Source organism: Caloenas nicobarica, chromosome 4, assembly GCF_036013445.1.
Source record: "Caloenas nicobarica isolate bCalNic1 chromosome 4, bCalNic1.hap1, whole genome shotgun sequence".
In the NCBI taxonomy this organism is placed as follows: Eukaryota; Metazoa; Chordata; class Aves; order Columbiformes; family Columbidae; genus Caloenas; species Caloenas nicobarica.
Window position 1 is genome coordinate 70,022,497 of NC_088248.1, and position 15,585 is coordinate 70,038,081.

At 38.0% G+C, this 15,585-nt stretch overlaps 1 protein-coding gene across 2 annotated transcripts in view; it reads left to right on the top strand.

Moving 5' to 3' along the window:
* ZFYVE28 (zinc finger FYVE-type containing 28) overlaps positions 1 to 15,585 on the top strand; it is a 77,019-nt gene that overhangs the window by 52,305 nt on the left and 9,129 nt on the right. The window contains exons 10-13 of one of the 2 annotated variants that reach the window (XM_065634331.1): positions 3,230 to 3,236; positions 9,001 to 9,140; positions 9,739 to 9,855; positions 11,350 to 11,454. In XM_065634331.1, coding sequence (XP_065490403.1) covers positions 3,230 to 3,236; positions 9,001 to 9,140; positions 9,739 to 9,855; positions 11,350 to 11,454 — 369 coding nt within the window. Of the gene's footprint in view, positions 1 to 3,229; positions 3,237 to 8,985; positions 9,141 to 9,738; positions 9,856 to 11,349; positions 11,455 to 15,585 lie in introns of both variants that reach the window. The other variant, XM_065634329.1, reaches the window with a different exon arrangement.

Consider the following 15,585-nt stretch of genomic DNA (forward strand, 5'->3'; position numbering starts at 1 on the left):
ATGTGTATATTTGTCTTCAGTAACAAGTAACTGATGCAGATTTTATTTTCTCAAGGAATAACCCAGGCAGCTTGTGTGAACTACTGTTAACAAGTGCTTTTTTACAGCGGGAAGGTGAAAATTCAGATGTTTGAAGTTTTTTGGTCTTTCCCTATTAAAATATAAATCTCGTAGTTTAGCCATGTTAAAATATGCAATATTGTTGAAGTAAATTAAATATAAAGTATGTTCCTCTCTGTGTAAATCAAGTGAAATACGGCAATATTTTAAGCTGACTGGCATCAGCAGCAGGGGCAGGAAGCCTGTTCTAGCAGAGTTGGTAGACACCTCAAAATTTGGCATTTGGGGGCTGTGTTCCAGATGCAATATCGTCTGGCTGGAGACTGACAGAAGTGATCATAATGGTTTTGTGTTCTAATTTCTACATAGCTCACTTGTAATTTTCATTTTTAGTAAATTGGCCACATTTATAGTCACGTTCATTTTAATGATGTGTAAAAATCTGTTGTGCAATGTCGCTTGGTGTTCCCTTTGCTACTAATAGAACAAAAATTACTAGCTCTCAGAAATTAGATTTCATTTTACAGATTGTTTTCCCAAAAAAAATCCCTTAGAATAGCATGTTTGGAAGTTTTGAGATTATGCGTAATTAACTAAAATCACTATGGTAACTGCAGTTTTTGCAGAGTTTTTGGTAATGCCTAAAACCAAGATACGTTGTAAAACTGCAATTATATTGGAGGAAAAAGGGGATTTCTTCATACTGGCAGAGGCATTGAAGGTGAAAAATGAAGAGAAAGCTTTCTTTTCTAATTACAATTTTAAATCTCCACCTAATACTTTAATTAGCTTTTCTCAGCGTTGGCTCCCATGGCTGGATACCAAATTCCTCGGGATTCTCCTAGACCCCGGAATGCTTTAATGCTTCAGCTGGTTGTTCTGTATTGTTCTTTGAGGGAACTGATGGAGGCGATATGAAAATGTTGTGCTAATAAGTTTCCCTATCCCTCAGAGTTCCTCCTGCTGGAAAACATTTTTCAGTGCTGCTGCTCCATCTCCGTTTCTGCCCCACGCAGGAGTTGCCACTCAGGAGAGTATCTGCTGGAATCGGATGCTGAATTAATTCACTTTTTACTGTGCCGTACGGAAAGTATGCATATCGCCGAGGACACTGCAGAAGAGCTTTATGAAATTACTCTTTGCTCTTCAAAGTATTTGTATCCATCTTCAGGTATCCCGGTTCTGTCTGTCCTGCATCAGGTTCTGGATAAGGCTTAAAAGCTGGGACTTGATGTGTTCCCATCCCTGTATCAGAGACCAGAGCCGATGTTACATACCATTCCTTTATAAGTGCTATATTATTTCTGTTTTTCACTTTCAGTTTTTCCAGTTCGGGGTTATTTTTAAGGTTTAAATATTTATGTGCTCTAATCTCATATTATTTGTCCTTTTGCAGTGTTGAGTGAATGTTTGAGTGCTTTAAACGCATGTTTGATTAGAAAAAAGTGTTAGGAAAAAGGTCATGGTGGAATTGACATCATCTTAGAACCTAAGAAATATTCTAACTTCTAATATTTTCGGTTCTATTTTTTTCTTGAATTTTACAATATCCTGATCTTGTGGGTTTTATCCCTTTTTGGTTAAATTTTAAGAAAAACAGAAAATGTAGTACCTTGCAAGTATCTGACATTAAATTTGATGGTCAGTCAGCAGCCCTGTGGATTACTAATGCTCTTAAGTTATTTGTTCATATGCACTCTTATAGAAGTTTTATCTATAATGACCAAAAAAGCTATTTGGGAGAGAGCACTGTTAAAGCTGATAAATCCTACACTGTCCTTGTTGGTGGTTTTGTTTTTTTTATAATTCCCATTTGAAATACAGTATCTTTTGCATTCTTCTGAAAACCCAGGCCAGAGTGGTAATGAGTTTGAATGAGCCCATTGTTGAGGTAGAGTTTCTTATGGTGGATCTATTTAGCAAGATGCAGCTCCAACAGCTGTGGGTTTTGATAAGTCAAACATGGTTAGCACAAGGAGAAGGCTCCGCAGTCTGATGTTTGAAGGGCTGAGGGAGGATCCAAGATGTTCTTCCAACGGGGTGGGTGGCTGCAGAAGATGCCAGGGCATTGAGCAGAAGTTGTTGCTGTTTATTTAAAATTCAGTTTTCTTCAGGGCTTGGGAATTTTTCCTGACTGAAGGTATAATTTAGGACATGTGTATAATCCCATTAGCCAAATTACTTATTTTCATCAGCTGACTTCAGATTTCCCGCCTCTACTGGCACAGAATAAGCTAAGAAGGGGCTTCTGCAAATCTTGCAGTGTATCAAAAAAAATTCCCCTACTGTGGAATTCAAAAGGCTGACAGCAGATGGGGCTTTTAGCACATGTCCTGACATGTATGGAGCTCATACATGTGGTAATGTTGTAGTCTAGTCAAATCCACTCCTTTTCTGGTGGTGCTTGGTTGGGTTGTTCCTGACAGAGGAATTTGCATGCAGTTGTCTTGCTTGTTTCTCAAGAGTTCTGAAGCCTTAGGAACACTTTATGGGTTTGATTTGTTTCCCTCTCTAGAACTTTCTCTTAAAATAGAGACAAAATACCTGAGGGTTTGCATTTAAAAACCCTCTTGACGTAATAAAATATTAGGGTTAAAAAGTCAAGAAATAAAGTCCTGAATTGAAGCATTTTTTGGTCTGCTTTAAATGTAGCTTCTGAGATCATTCCTTAAAATATAGACCTTACCTAAATAACTATATGCTATTACTGAAATAAGACGACATGTTCTGGATTTGGTTTAAATGACTCTGAGTGCATAGCCACCCCCCTTCACTTAAAATAATTGTAAGAAACCATTAATGTTAATTTTCTTCCCAACCATATAAAAACCAGTACGTGTTAGAAACCAGAGGGTTTTGACCTGCTGTTCATTGTGTTCTTGTGAGAGTATCTGAAAAGAAACACCAGAGGTTCTGCAAAAAGCAGAATGGGAAGTAGTAATTATTTTTTTTAGTGCCATGGAATCATACATACCGTACCTATCTCATTTTCCTCTCACTTTTCTTATGTACGCAACCTTTGTCTTTCCCCAACTATTGTCTGATAGTTTAGATGGCGTTTGGAGTAGTTGTTTGTTCTTTTTTTCAAATAGGAACCCAGAGTTGACTATAGCCTTAGGAAGTATAAAAGTAACAGTAAAAGCTTGGGAAAGACAGGTTGACAGGTTAGTGGTGGGGTTTCCAGCTACAGCCTACACAGGTATCAGTGGGATGAATGTACCAGTTACTAAAGTAGTTTTAGAAATTGTGAGCAGACAATAACACAGATTTGCCTGCAAAAGTTTTGAGGCTTGGTTTTGGTTTTTTTGTGTGTGTTTTTTTTTTGTTTTGGTTTGGTTTTTTGTTTTGGTGTGGTTTTTTTGTTTGTTTGTTTGGGGTTTTTTGTGTTTTTTAAATGATTGTTGTGTGATCATTGTTTTTTCTTTTTTATTTACTTAAAGTATGGAAAAAAATGAGATGGAAGAGAAGAAACCTTAAATATCGTAGATTGGGTAGAAAGTATATGTTACACATGTTGTACACAGAGCATAAGGTGGCCATTGTGCTAAATACTGTATGAACAAAAATGAATGCCAGGGAACTCATGATATTGGGTTTTTTAAAAAATATTTTACGAACTAGAATATTCAAAACATATATATGGAAATTCAGGTACATAATATAGCTATGTATGTATATGTCTTAGTTATTCAAAATGTGGCATTTTGAGTAATGGATGAGAGAGATTCATTAAAGCCAACTAGTGCAAATGAATTGATGTCACTTAAGTTGAAGGAACTGCATTGTGTAATCCTTTATGGACAGTCTGTGATAACATTTTTATGAACTATCACTGGTGTTTAAGAATTGTATTACTGTCCCTTTGTAAAAACTTTCAGCCTGGTTTATAGGTGCAGTGTCCTTCTGTGAAATAGGAATGTGTGCGATCACAGAAAACCTTTTGCGAAATTGTCGCATTTTCTTACTGTAGAAGGCATCTCGCCTTTGCTGAAGAGCAGCTTTGTCTCAAAATTTATTACTCTCATTTTACCAAGCGGGTAAACCTCTACATCAAAATAGTACCATTTAATACATGGATTTTTAATTCACTGTGAAGTGGATTTATAATACAAGCTTTGAATTCTCACTGCAGCAGGAAGGGTTTCCTCTTTTGTTGCAAGTAGTTTGCTGGAGATTTTGAGCAAGTGAATAGTCATTGCTGGTGTCACAGGTGTTTGTATAACACAAATGGTGTAGGGATAGGCACTGAATTATGTGTTAACACTTTTCCAATAAACATTTGTAGTATTGTTCATAGAACTTCTAAGCATTTTGCTTTTAGACTTCTGTAGAATGAGTTTTTCTTGTTGGAACCTGAGCCCTCTCACTTTAATGGCACCACTGATAATCTTTGGAAATCTGTGCCTGAAAATTAGCTATAATCAAAGACTTTGCCTGTAATCAGAGACTTAGAGGGTGATCTTACTTTCCTATTAAATTTGGTGACATTGCATCCTTTATAATAGAACAGATATGTTGGGGTTACTCCTTTGCAAATAGTGACCACTTTTGATCTAAGGTTTCTAAAAAGAAATCAAACCAAACCACTTTTTAAAAAAGGTTTTCTTATTCTTTTGAAAACATGATAATTCATTTGATTTCTTTGTATTCATTGTATTCAATACAATCAACTTTTATATTATTTTTATCTGCCAGTGCTGTATATTTAATGCATACTTAAGATACTCTGAGGGTTTGTCCGTGAGTAGTGAGAAATTCTTTGAGACAATCTCATACATTCTGCATTCACTTCGGAGCAGATACCAGGTTTAATGGACCAAATACTTCTGGACAAATTTGGAAGGAAACATCCATTAGTGGTTGCAGATTTCTACTGCTACTCTTTTTTTGAGCTCAAATGTAAAATATTTAAATTTGGACCAACTTTGAATCAATTGACTTTGGTTGTTCCATTTTAGACTTTGCTGCTTTCACTGGTTTCAGATGAGTGTCAATGCCCAACAAATTCAGCACAAGGCCGTCAGTAGCACAGATGGTTACCTGAAATGACTGGCCACTTCTGAAAGTGGCTGTCATAATCGTGTTCCACAGTCCTGTTTTCCATATGTATGGATACTACTGCTTAACCTGTCTCACAAGTATCCTTTCGAAATTTAATTCTGCAGTGTTCCATGGGTGAAAGATGATCCTGTGTACAATTGCATTATTGCGTTTTGGTTGCTTGCACATGTATCACTAAATTTCCCAGTCAAACTTTGGCACCAGGCAACTGCTCTGGAGGTAAATCTTTAAAGTGCTGAAAGATTTTTGCTACTCTTGTAACATGACAAACAGCGAGCAGTTTTAAAATTGCTAGCCAAGTTAGGAAAGAAGCTAACTCATTGCATGTGTCACAGGCTATCTGTTCCTTTATAACGTATAAGCAGGTTTATGGTTTGGAATCAACATTTTACATAATGTCTTATTTCTTGGTATTTTCCTTCAGACATGTTAACTTTGCGGTGTTTTTACAATATGAAAAAATAAATGCATGATAAGCATTGCTTATATGGTAAACAATTCACAAGGGGAACTCCACGCTTATTTTGGTCTTGTCTCTTCTTAACCTAGTTCCTTGGGTGATGCAGGGTTCTCTTCAACCAAGAAGTTGAGAAAATGAGGACTTGTCTCTAGCTGCTTAGTATGGCTGTTTATATTCTGCAGTGATATTTGATTGTGCAGATATCGGCAGTGAAACATTCCAGATCTGAGTGTACTCTGACATTAATGAAATGCTTCCTACACATCTGGTATCAGCTGAGAATTTTGAGCGAAATCATGCATGTTAGATAAGCCAAGCAGGAATGGTATTCCTTATAGAGCTAAAAAAAATAACTTGTTTGTAAGAATAGTTTGAGGAAAAGGTAAGCTGAACTTTGTAGATCAGAATTCAGGTTTATTTTTGATAATACCAATTTAAAAAAAGAAAGAATTTTTTATATTTTCACAGCTGCCATCACTGCTGTGTGGGGTACCCTGTTATAAGGAAAGCTGTCTCTTTTGCTGTTTATCTGAAACAATAGCTACAGTCATATTCTTACAGTAATTCTCTCTGCCTCTATAACATTAATTTTCTGGTTACATTATTTTAACAGTAAGATACACTTTAAAGTAAAGAGCAGATGGCGATTAGCTATTCTTTGAGAGTTACTTTCATCTAACTCTAACTTGGCCCTGTTGGTAAAGGTAATGGTTTCTAAGTCTGTAGAGATTCTTAGGCCCAATTTTAATTTATTCTGTATCATTGACTTTTCTATTTCCTGTGGCACAAGCAATCCTGAATACAAAATATCCTCTTTTTTGAATATTTTGTCTATGGATATTGTACTTTACATGTGACCGTGCATATGAAAGTTTATTATCATGGGAGTATGCAAACATGCTGACCTTCCATCCCACAGTGCCGAAGCCATTCGTATGTGCTCAGTGCTAGGGATTTTTCAGACCAAAAAAGTTCAAACCAGTCTTGTGGTGGGACATGACCAGTCTTAGTGACACACCACAAAACCTAGCACAGAATAGCCTGGATCAGAAGTAGCTCAAACCAGACTCCTTGGAGGAATTAGGAAGTAGGTAAAACTGCAGTTGGAAGAGACTTGGAAAACCAAATATTATTAATAAAATTGGTCAGAATTGTGGAATGATGCTTTCTTCCTTTCTGCAAAACGGGAAAGGACCAAGTAGTTTATATTCTTGAAGAGCACTAATCACAGCTCTCTGCCCACTTAACACCTCACTCTGGAATATTTCTTCAACTCTGATTTGGAGGGAAGAGTCGTCCCTGAATCAGCCCCCACCTCCTTTGCCCTGCTCTGAGAATTTTGCTTATTGGGAGTTTCAAAAAGACCACGCTGTTGGGATTGTGTAATTACAGGCTGCATTTGGCGCTGTCCTGAGGCCAAATCTTTTAAAAAGAAGAAAATAAGTAGAGCTTATTTGGTCATGTTATGAGGCAGACACACTCCTTTATCTGTGTATGTGAGCACTTGCGCGAGCAGGCGATTGATCATCTGCCCGTACCATCGCACATCAGGAATCGCTTCCTGGCTCTCATGGCCTTCAGTTTACCCCTTCGTAAGCTGCCTTCTTATGTGACCTTTTCATTGCCTCAAACACAGGCCTTTCCACACCGACAGGCTTGCTGTTGTAATATATATATTATATCCCCTATGGAAAACCAAAGGAAAAATTGAGAGAGGGCATTCTCACTCAGTTCCAAGTATCTTGAATAAACCTTTACAGTTCCCTCAGCACCACAACTGACAACATAGAACTAATATCTTTTTACTAGAATTTGCTTTTGTTAATAGGAATAGATAACATGAACAAAATGAGTCTCTTGCAAGCCTGCTCTTTACTCTGTCTTCGAAAGAATGAGAAGCCAGTTAAGGTACTCGTGCTGCACATTTTCTGTTGGTATTTTTGTCAATAACTAATCTCCAGTATTTATTTTCAGTTCTGTTTTTACTAGGGCTTTTAAGGTTGTGTAGCCTAATAAATTCACGATTACATTTTTAAAGGATTACCTGTATAGCCTACAGCTAGAATTTCAAAACCATGTCCCAGAAAATTTTCTTATAAAGAATTATAATTGTTTTCTGTGTGTCTTATCCTGCAACAACTCTTCCTGCATATTGTCATAGGGTTGGGATCTGCAAGCTGGTGAATGTTTTGGCACCTAGTAAAAGCAGATTGAACTCAGAATGTGTTAGAAACTACCTTCTTCATTGTGCATGCTATTTATGGCATCAGTGACTTTTTTTTTTTAACATAGCAGTCTGCGTAGTAGAGACTTCTGGAGTTTTGGACAGCCGAAGTATGTTTATAAGTAAAATACTCCAGTTTTCTGTGTAATCATTGGTGAGATCAATGTCTTTCCAATATACAGGGAAGATGGTTTAGTGTTCCTTTGTCTGTGAATGTAGTAGGGTAAGGTGGCCTGTCCCCTTTGGTCAGCACAGGGAACCCTCAGGACTTCAGTGTAATTACATCCTGCGCTCTACTCCCAATTAAGGGTTTTTCCATTGGCAAAGTGCTGCTTTTTCTCCTAAGTGCTTGTTTTTTAAAGAACACATCTTGATTTACAATTTACAAATAGTTTAGGTAATTCCTGAATCTTGAAGAAGCTGGATTCCCACCAAAGCTTCCCTGTAGTCTCAGGTTGGTGTGTGTTGTTTTTTTTTTTTTTTTTAAGCTGTGCATTGGGTTTTCCAGAGAAAATTTAAATCTCTAGTAAATATTTGGTGACACTTTTTAATCTCATTGGAGTTGATGAACCATTCTGTTTCAGTAGTTTGACACCGCAGCACTTTCTACAGTTAGGTATATATGGGGACTAATCTACCTCTCTACTGTGTAGATTATATTTTATCACCCTTCTTTCCATTTTTTTAATGTAAGATTATATTTAGACTCTATTCCCAGTATTTTAAGGTACCACAATTTAGATTTTTTTTTTTTTTGCAAATTAACTTCCACATCAATAAATTTCTAAGTTGACTTCAGAGCTGACCTTCTCATTTTTAGGTTGATATTCGCCTTTCAGATTTTTGGTGGAGTTATGGTCTCAGCACTGAGCTTTTAGAAGAAGTTAATGTGAAAAATGGCACAGCAATTTGCAATAACTAAGGAAAATGCAATAAAATACAAACAAATTATTTTCTGCTTTAAAGGTTTTTTTTGCAGCTATGCCACAGAGTGAAAATCAGGCATATGATGGTGATTGATTGTGTGTTGATTAACTTCAAGAAGAATTTACAGCAACTAGCTCCGGTTTGCTATAGAGTTTTGGCTGAGTCATAAATCCTTTAGGATTTGCTGAACATCCTGAACAACTGAATGAAGATTTACATTACTTTTATTTACTTTTTTTTTTTCCTCCTACAGCAGTTTAATGACAAGTTCTTGTTCATCCGATGACCTAGATCAGGAAGAAATCCAGCTCGCTCTGCAGGCTGCTAAAATTGCCACCCGAGAAAAGATCAGATCCAGATTTCATGGCAGTAATGACCTTATTCACCGCCTTTTTGTCTGTATCTCAGGTAGGAGAGTAGCCTTTAGTTCTATATTTGAAAAGCATTCATCCTTTTTTCTTTTTTTTTCTTTCTTTTTTTTTTTGTGGTGCACATAAAGTTATGGTGGAATAGACCAGAGAAGTTGCAGGAAGACTGTGTTTTGGGGCCCAAGCTGCAGACTGGTGTAGAAAGACCTGTTACCTGAGGGGAACTTACAGGATCAGAGATGCAGGCGTCTTAGACCTGGGGTGATGAAGAATTTGGGCATGCCCACAGGTTTGACGTGAAAGTGCTTCCTTTTTCTTGGTGATGCCCTTTGTTTTCAAGGGAAGAAAGTTGATGCAGCAGTTGTATTTTGATGCAGAAAGGAATCTCTTGGTGTTTCCTGCAAGGGACAAGGAAGATACCTATCGAATTCCAAATAGCATAAAGTCCAGAATATAACTTAGCCATTATGGAAAATTAATTTAATCAGATGTTTGATTTTTATTCCTAACATAAGCAAGTGATCCTCTCAAAAATAAATATGAGGCCATTACTGGTAGCAACAGACAAATTTGCTATTTTTTTTTTAAGGGTGGTGTAATAATCTAGTAATGGTTTACCCATTTTCTCAAACTCCTAGGTGTTGCTGACCAGCTGCAGACAAACTATGCTAGTGATCTGAGAAGTATCTTAAAGACCTTGTTTGAAGTTATGGCAACCAAACCTGAAACAGAAGACAAGGAAAAGCAAAAGAAAGGTAAAGAGACTTAAAGATTTGTTTTCTAGAATGAATTTCTGCTGTAGCCCCATGAACTAGTTGACAAGAATTTCCTTGACATACTGTTACCTTTTTGGCAGGGCTTACTGTACAGTGATTTCACCTAAGTTTAAAAAAAAAAAAAGTCGAGGAAAAAGACTGTAGACAGGATGAAGTCACTGGAAGTGTAGGTACATGGGAGCACATCTTGAGGCAAATGTTGAAAGAGTTAAACCCCCCAGAGTGCGTCTGCTCATTTCCATATACCGATGTGTAACAGAACAGTGTTTGTAGCCCTTATGGTCATATTATAATCTATGCAGGACTTCATAGATTTTTTTTTTTCTGGTATTATTTCACACTGTCCACATTTTAATTTACCAAGACATATATGTTTGATTTTGAAGTTTAAATAGCTGTGTGAAGAGAGCAGACTATAAGATGAGAATGTTTAGGAAAATGCTGAAATCTGGTCTGTCTTGTAGAAATTGCAGAATGCTGATTTTGCCATTAAATTTAAAAAAAAACTTAAAACCACACCACAAACAAAAAGAAAAAACCACCACCACTTTTGAATTCTAGGTAATTAAGATAATGGAACCAGAACTAGATCATGAGCCAAAGCAAGAAATTATTTTCTCTGTTACCACTTTGGTTATTTCTTTTTTCAAAGAGGCAAGTCTGCTAACTTATCTAAAATAACCACATCATCCCAGCAAGACTGCAATTACCTTTGTCCTTTATGATTAGAACTATCAGCATCTGAAGGTTATCAGAGCTGTCGTCTTTTTTTAACCTCCCTTTCCTCGTGGTTGAAAACTTTTCTCTTTCTCCCAGTTTCATTTAAAAGCATTGAGGATTTTATATGAAACACTAAATTAAAAGTTGGTTAAATTTAGCAGGAAAACCTCCAGTCCAACCCAGTTCTGCAGTGAGATAATGCACAGCATGCATTACAGCCCTCTATTACTTGTGGTTGAAAATTCCACGACATTTTTTTTGGTGACAGGATGTCATGACGTGAAAAGAAGCTGGGTTTTTTTCGTTGGCAAGAAACATTTGGCTTAGACAGAATTGCTAAAGAGAGGATCAAAGAACTCCTGAGCATTCAAGCAAGAGAAATAAACTGGAGCTGCAAAGAATTTTCACTAAGAAATATATTAGTCAACAGTACTTGTTTGGAATAATTTCTAATGGATTAACTATTAATATTGCATTAAAAAAATGTGTTGACAACAGTAAGCATAAACAAAATGAGCGAATAAAAGTCAGGGACTTTTGGGATGAAGTTTCTCTTTGATATGTGTGATTTGCTGTGTGTGATTCACTTAGAGAATCTCTGGCTGTTCTTATCTACTTCTTTGTAAAGGAATCAAGTATAAGGAAGTTCAAACAGAACAGCTACTGTAATCTAATCTCAGAAATCCTAACGTGGATATTTTAAATGCAAATTGGAAAAATATGAATTTCAGTACTTTTTGGTTTGTTTTGCAGCTAATCAAGGCTTAAGGAATGCAGCATTGGAAGACTGTGCTTTATGTCAAGAAAGTATATCATCCTCAGAACTTGCAGCAAAAGCCAGAGATGGAGACTTTGAAGGTACTTTATTTTTCCTGGGAATTAAAATGAGACAACACCAATGTAATTTAAAAAATAAATAAATAAATTAAATGATAACTCTTTTGAAGTTTGGCTCTGGAAAATGACTATGAAATGTTGTCATAGTATGGTTTAGAGACAAAGTCAGATGATAAACTGAGCCTATTTCTTTCAGGTTTTTTTCTAACAGCCTCATGAGACTCCGATCTACAAATTGTCATAACACTGTATGAATTCCCGTGTATCAGTGGAGAAAGGTTCTGTGTAGTGAAGGCTTTAATGTAGCCTGTGACGTTACATATGACAAGTTTTCAAGGGCTGTGTAAGATGCTGAGCCCTAAGTAAGATCTTTTCAGCTAAATCTAAAGAGATATATTGTTTGCTATATATGGAGGTGCTACTTTTTCCTACAGTAGAAGTACCTTTCATATTTTCTTCACTTTTGTCTTCAATATTATGAAAATATTTTGGTTGTTATTTTCATATTATTCACCATATAGCTTCAAATAAAAAGTTTTAGGTAAGTTTACTTTCATCTCACTGAATACATGGTAAGAGTGAAGAAAAGTGCATATTTAAGTCTCAAAGTTTTGGTTGGGGTTCAAGCATTCTGAGAGCTCAAAATTGTTGTTTTTCTTTTTTCAATCTGAGCTGCTGCGGGAATGCTTAGGAGTCAGTTATGGACTTAGCCCTTGTATGGTAAACTTTGTATTAAAAATGGATTAAAAGATATCAGAGCACTTGTAGTCAAAGAATAAGAGAAAGTAGATGTATGAGAATGGAGCAAATAAGAAAGCAATCAGCTTTCATCTTCAGGACTAAGCGGTGGTTTCAGCACACCAGGAGCCCAGTTATCGGAGTGCTGGGATCTCTGTGGTCAAGTGAGAAATAAGAGACAACCGTCAGCTGTGAAACCTTTTAAAAATTGCGTTTTGGAGTAATGCTACGTACTTGTAAGTGATTTTGTGTTTATATAAAACCCATAGTTTGCTTGCTCACCATTCTTCTGAAGCAGCAGGCTAAAGGATCTCAAATCTATTTATTTAAAACAGCAGGGCTAATTCATGTATAATGCTCTGTAGAAATATTATCTCTTCTGGAGGAAGATGATTTGGTAGCAGATAAAGAACTATTCAGTAGTAATTTTAATTGATTTTTCTATTGTGCCATAATTCAGAATGTCACAGAAGGTGCAGTAAAGAACAAATCTTTAAGAAAAATCCTTACCATGCATAGGCTGTATTGGAAAAGAATGCAAGAGATTATTCGTTCTCTACCATTTCAGTTCATATTCTTTTGTTTTGAATCAATGCCTGATGCTGTCAGTGAATTTGACTTACAGAACTTGAAAGCAAGTTATTCTGAACTGCAGGATGCTGAAAAACCTCCTCGCAGTGGATGTACATTTTGTCACGGCAAAGTCACTTCACTTCTCTGGCAGGTTATTCAGCTTTTAAGGTTCGTCAGCTTTTCATGGCGTCTTCTATTGGCAAGGGGAAGGTTTTATGTTTGGAGAAGTGCAGCCTGTGTCTTGGGATGTTATTTATTGAAATAGAGAGCAACAGTCTGGGAGCTTAGGGGATGTTATGGTCACATAGGAATGTGGTAAAGGGGAATCTTTGGAGTTACAAGGGCCTCTGCAGCACCCAGGCAGCGTGAATCAGTTATGTCCTTGACCTGAGCGAGTGGTAAAATCCAGCCTGTAGCATTAATAATATATGCAGGTGACTACAGCAAAACCAACCTCCTGCCTGCACCTTTGTTCCAAAATAGCAGGTGTTTCACGTACGCCGGCGTGAGGGAAGGCAGAGCCTTGTGGGATAACCAGGTCCCTTTCCAATAAGTAGACTTGAGTGCCAGAGCGAGCTTGGCTGCCTTGGCCCGATGTGTTCCCATCCGCTAAAGGGGACCTGCAGGTGCTCTGCTATTGGTACCCACGCTCGCCCACTGGAAAGGTGTGGACATCTCTGAATCCGGCCCCTCGCAGACTTTCTCTGGGAGTCTTACTTGGCTTGTGTGTGAGTGGTCGCGCTATAAACTCCTGCTTGTACAAATCGGTACAGCCCCTCTGACTGTGTAAACTACGTGGTGTAGCCTGCTGGCACTCAGCTTTCACGTTTGCTGATGGGCAGGAATTTTCTGTGTCACAAAGAGACAAAGTGTGCTGGGGAACATGTGGATGAAATCCACCTTCCAAACCAGAACAGACCACGAAAGGTCTACAAAAAGCAGCATCTGAAATCAGTCAATTTGTTGAATTTGTGGGAGCTGTAGAAACACCTGTTCTGTCCCCTTTCCTCCAATACATTCCAGGCCTCTGTCCCTTCAGGTCTCAAGTGGTCATTGCTGGCAGCGCTCTACAGATTTTCTTCTGCTGAGGCATGCAGTGATAGCTAATGAGATACACGTTTTTGCTATCCTTAAGGCGTCCAGCATGAGGGACGTACTTAGAGCAGTGTTTTAACCTCAGCAGCCGTGTGCCTTTCCCCCCTTATAACACCTCCCCACCTACCTCATTTTTGCTGGCCACTGTGGAAGCAGCAGCCCCTGACTTTGGGTGACATTTGGGTGCAGGTGGAAGATGTCTGGTGGTCCGGACAACCTTTACTGTATGGACGTTGTGCCCTGTTTCTTTCACCAAGCCTGATGGGCTTGTCCTCCGGGCCAAATCTGGGCCACAGGCCACCCACAGGAGCGAGCACACCGCGGTTATCACCGCCGGTGGGTTCAGTGCAAAGGCTGGGAGCGCTGCGCCAACCTGCTGACAGCATGGCACCAAAATTAATTACGTCCTTTTTTTGTATGTCGTTTCTACACTTCAGGTCACTCTTAATGATTTCAGCTGAAAGTGAAGACAGTTTAAAGCAAGTGAGCACGTCAGTGGCTCCTCCTTTCTGCCATCCTTGCAGAACATGAGCATGTATCCAATTGAGAAAGTCCAGCAAGCTACCTTCCAGGAAAGCTTTTTTCCAATTATCAGATAAATCCCTCTTACAGAAAGTACCAAATGTTTAAGATGGCTTCCAATCAATGGAGAAAAAAAAAAGGAAAGCAAGCCCAGCAACCTGCACAATGAATGGTTTTAAGATTCTACTGAAGGTTCAGGCCTCTGCCCAGATTATGAAGATGAATCATTTGTTTTTGTCAGATGTCTCATTCTTACTGTATATAAAACCCACCAGCTGGTCTGGGTCATAAAACAAATACGAGTGTTTATTATGAGCCAGCTGACATTGGCAAAGGTAGAAGAGTTAAATCCTGTGACCTCCTGAAGGTTGAAATAGAATGAACTACAGATTGGCGTTCCAAAACAAAAGCATTTTTGAAAGTGTAGATGAGCCTAAGGTGTATATGTTCATCTTTGCAGCCCTAAGGCTCTAGGACTTTATTTAAAGGAAGCATGTGTGTTTATAAAAAGCACTGTGTATTTATAGGGAGAGAATGTAAATGTTTATATTTTCCTAGAATATAAGAGAAATTTATACAATATTCTGTCAGTGAGTTATAAATACAGTGAAATTTCATGCCCTGGTTCTATGATGGAGAAAATGGCCAGTGGAGACAAAGTTCTGTGTATAAATTCAAAGCAAATTGTAGTGGCAGCTGCTCAGAAAAAAACCGAGCTTTGCTACCAGGAGTTCTTGCTCTGACTTGCATTAACAGCAGAAGGGACCCGTGTCCCGGGACCTTTGGTGGCACTGCCTGTTTCCCCGTGTCCTGCTGAGCCACCAGCCAGCGTGGGCAGCGGGTTATGGGGAGGTCTTGAGATCCAGCTTGGGACAAACCGCTGTTGGATAACGAGCTGACCAAGAAGTTTGCATGGGACTGTGAGCAGGCAGCCTGGGTCACACATGAAGTAAAGCAAACCTCTGCATTTGAAAACGTAAGAAAATTACTCTTAGTTAGAGTGGTATAAATGTATCCCTGCCGGGACAGAGCTGAGTCATTCTTAATATGTATTACAGCTTTTAAAAAAACATCAGGGAAGTAGAAGTTTGATATCTTTCTGCCTTTTATGTGTCTGGGATCTTGTTTCCAGCTCCAATACAAAACTTGCTTTGCCTTAGTCAACAGTTGCCCATATATATACACACACAGAGTAACTTTTTTTTTTGTCTTGATAAGTATTTT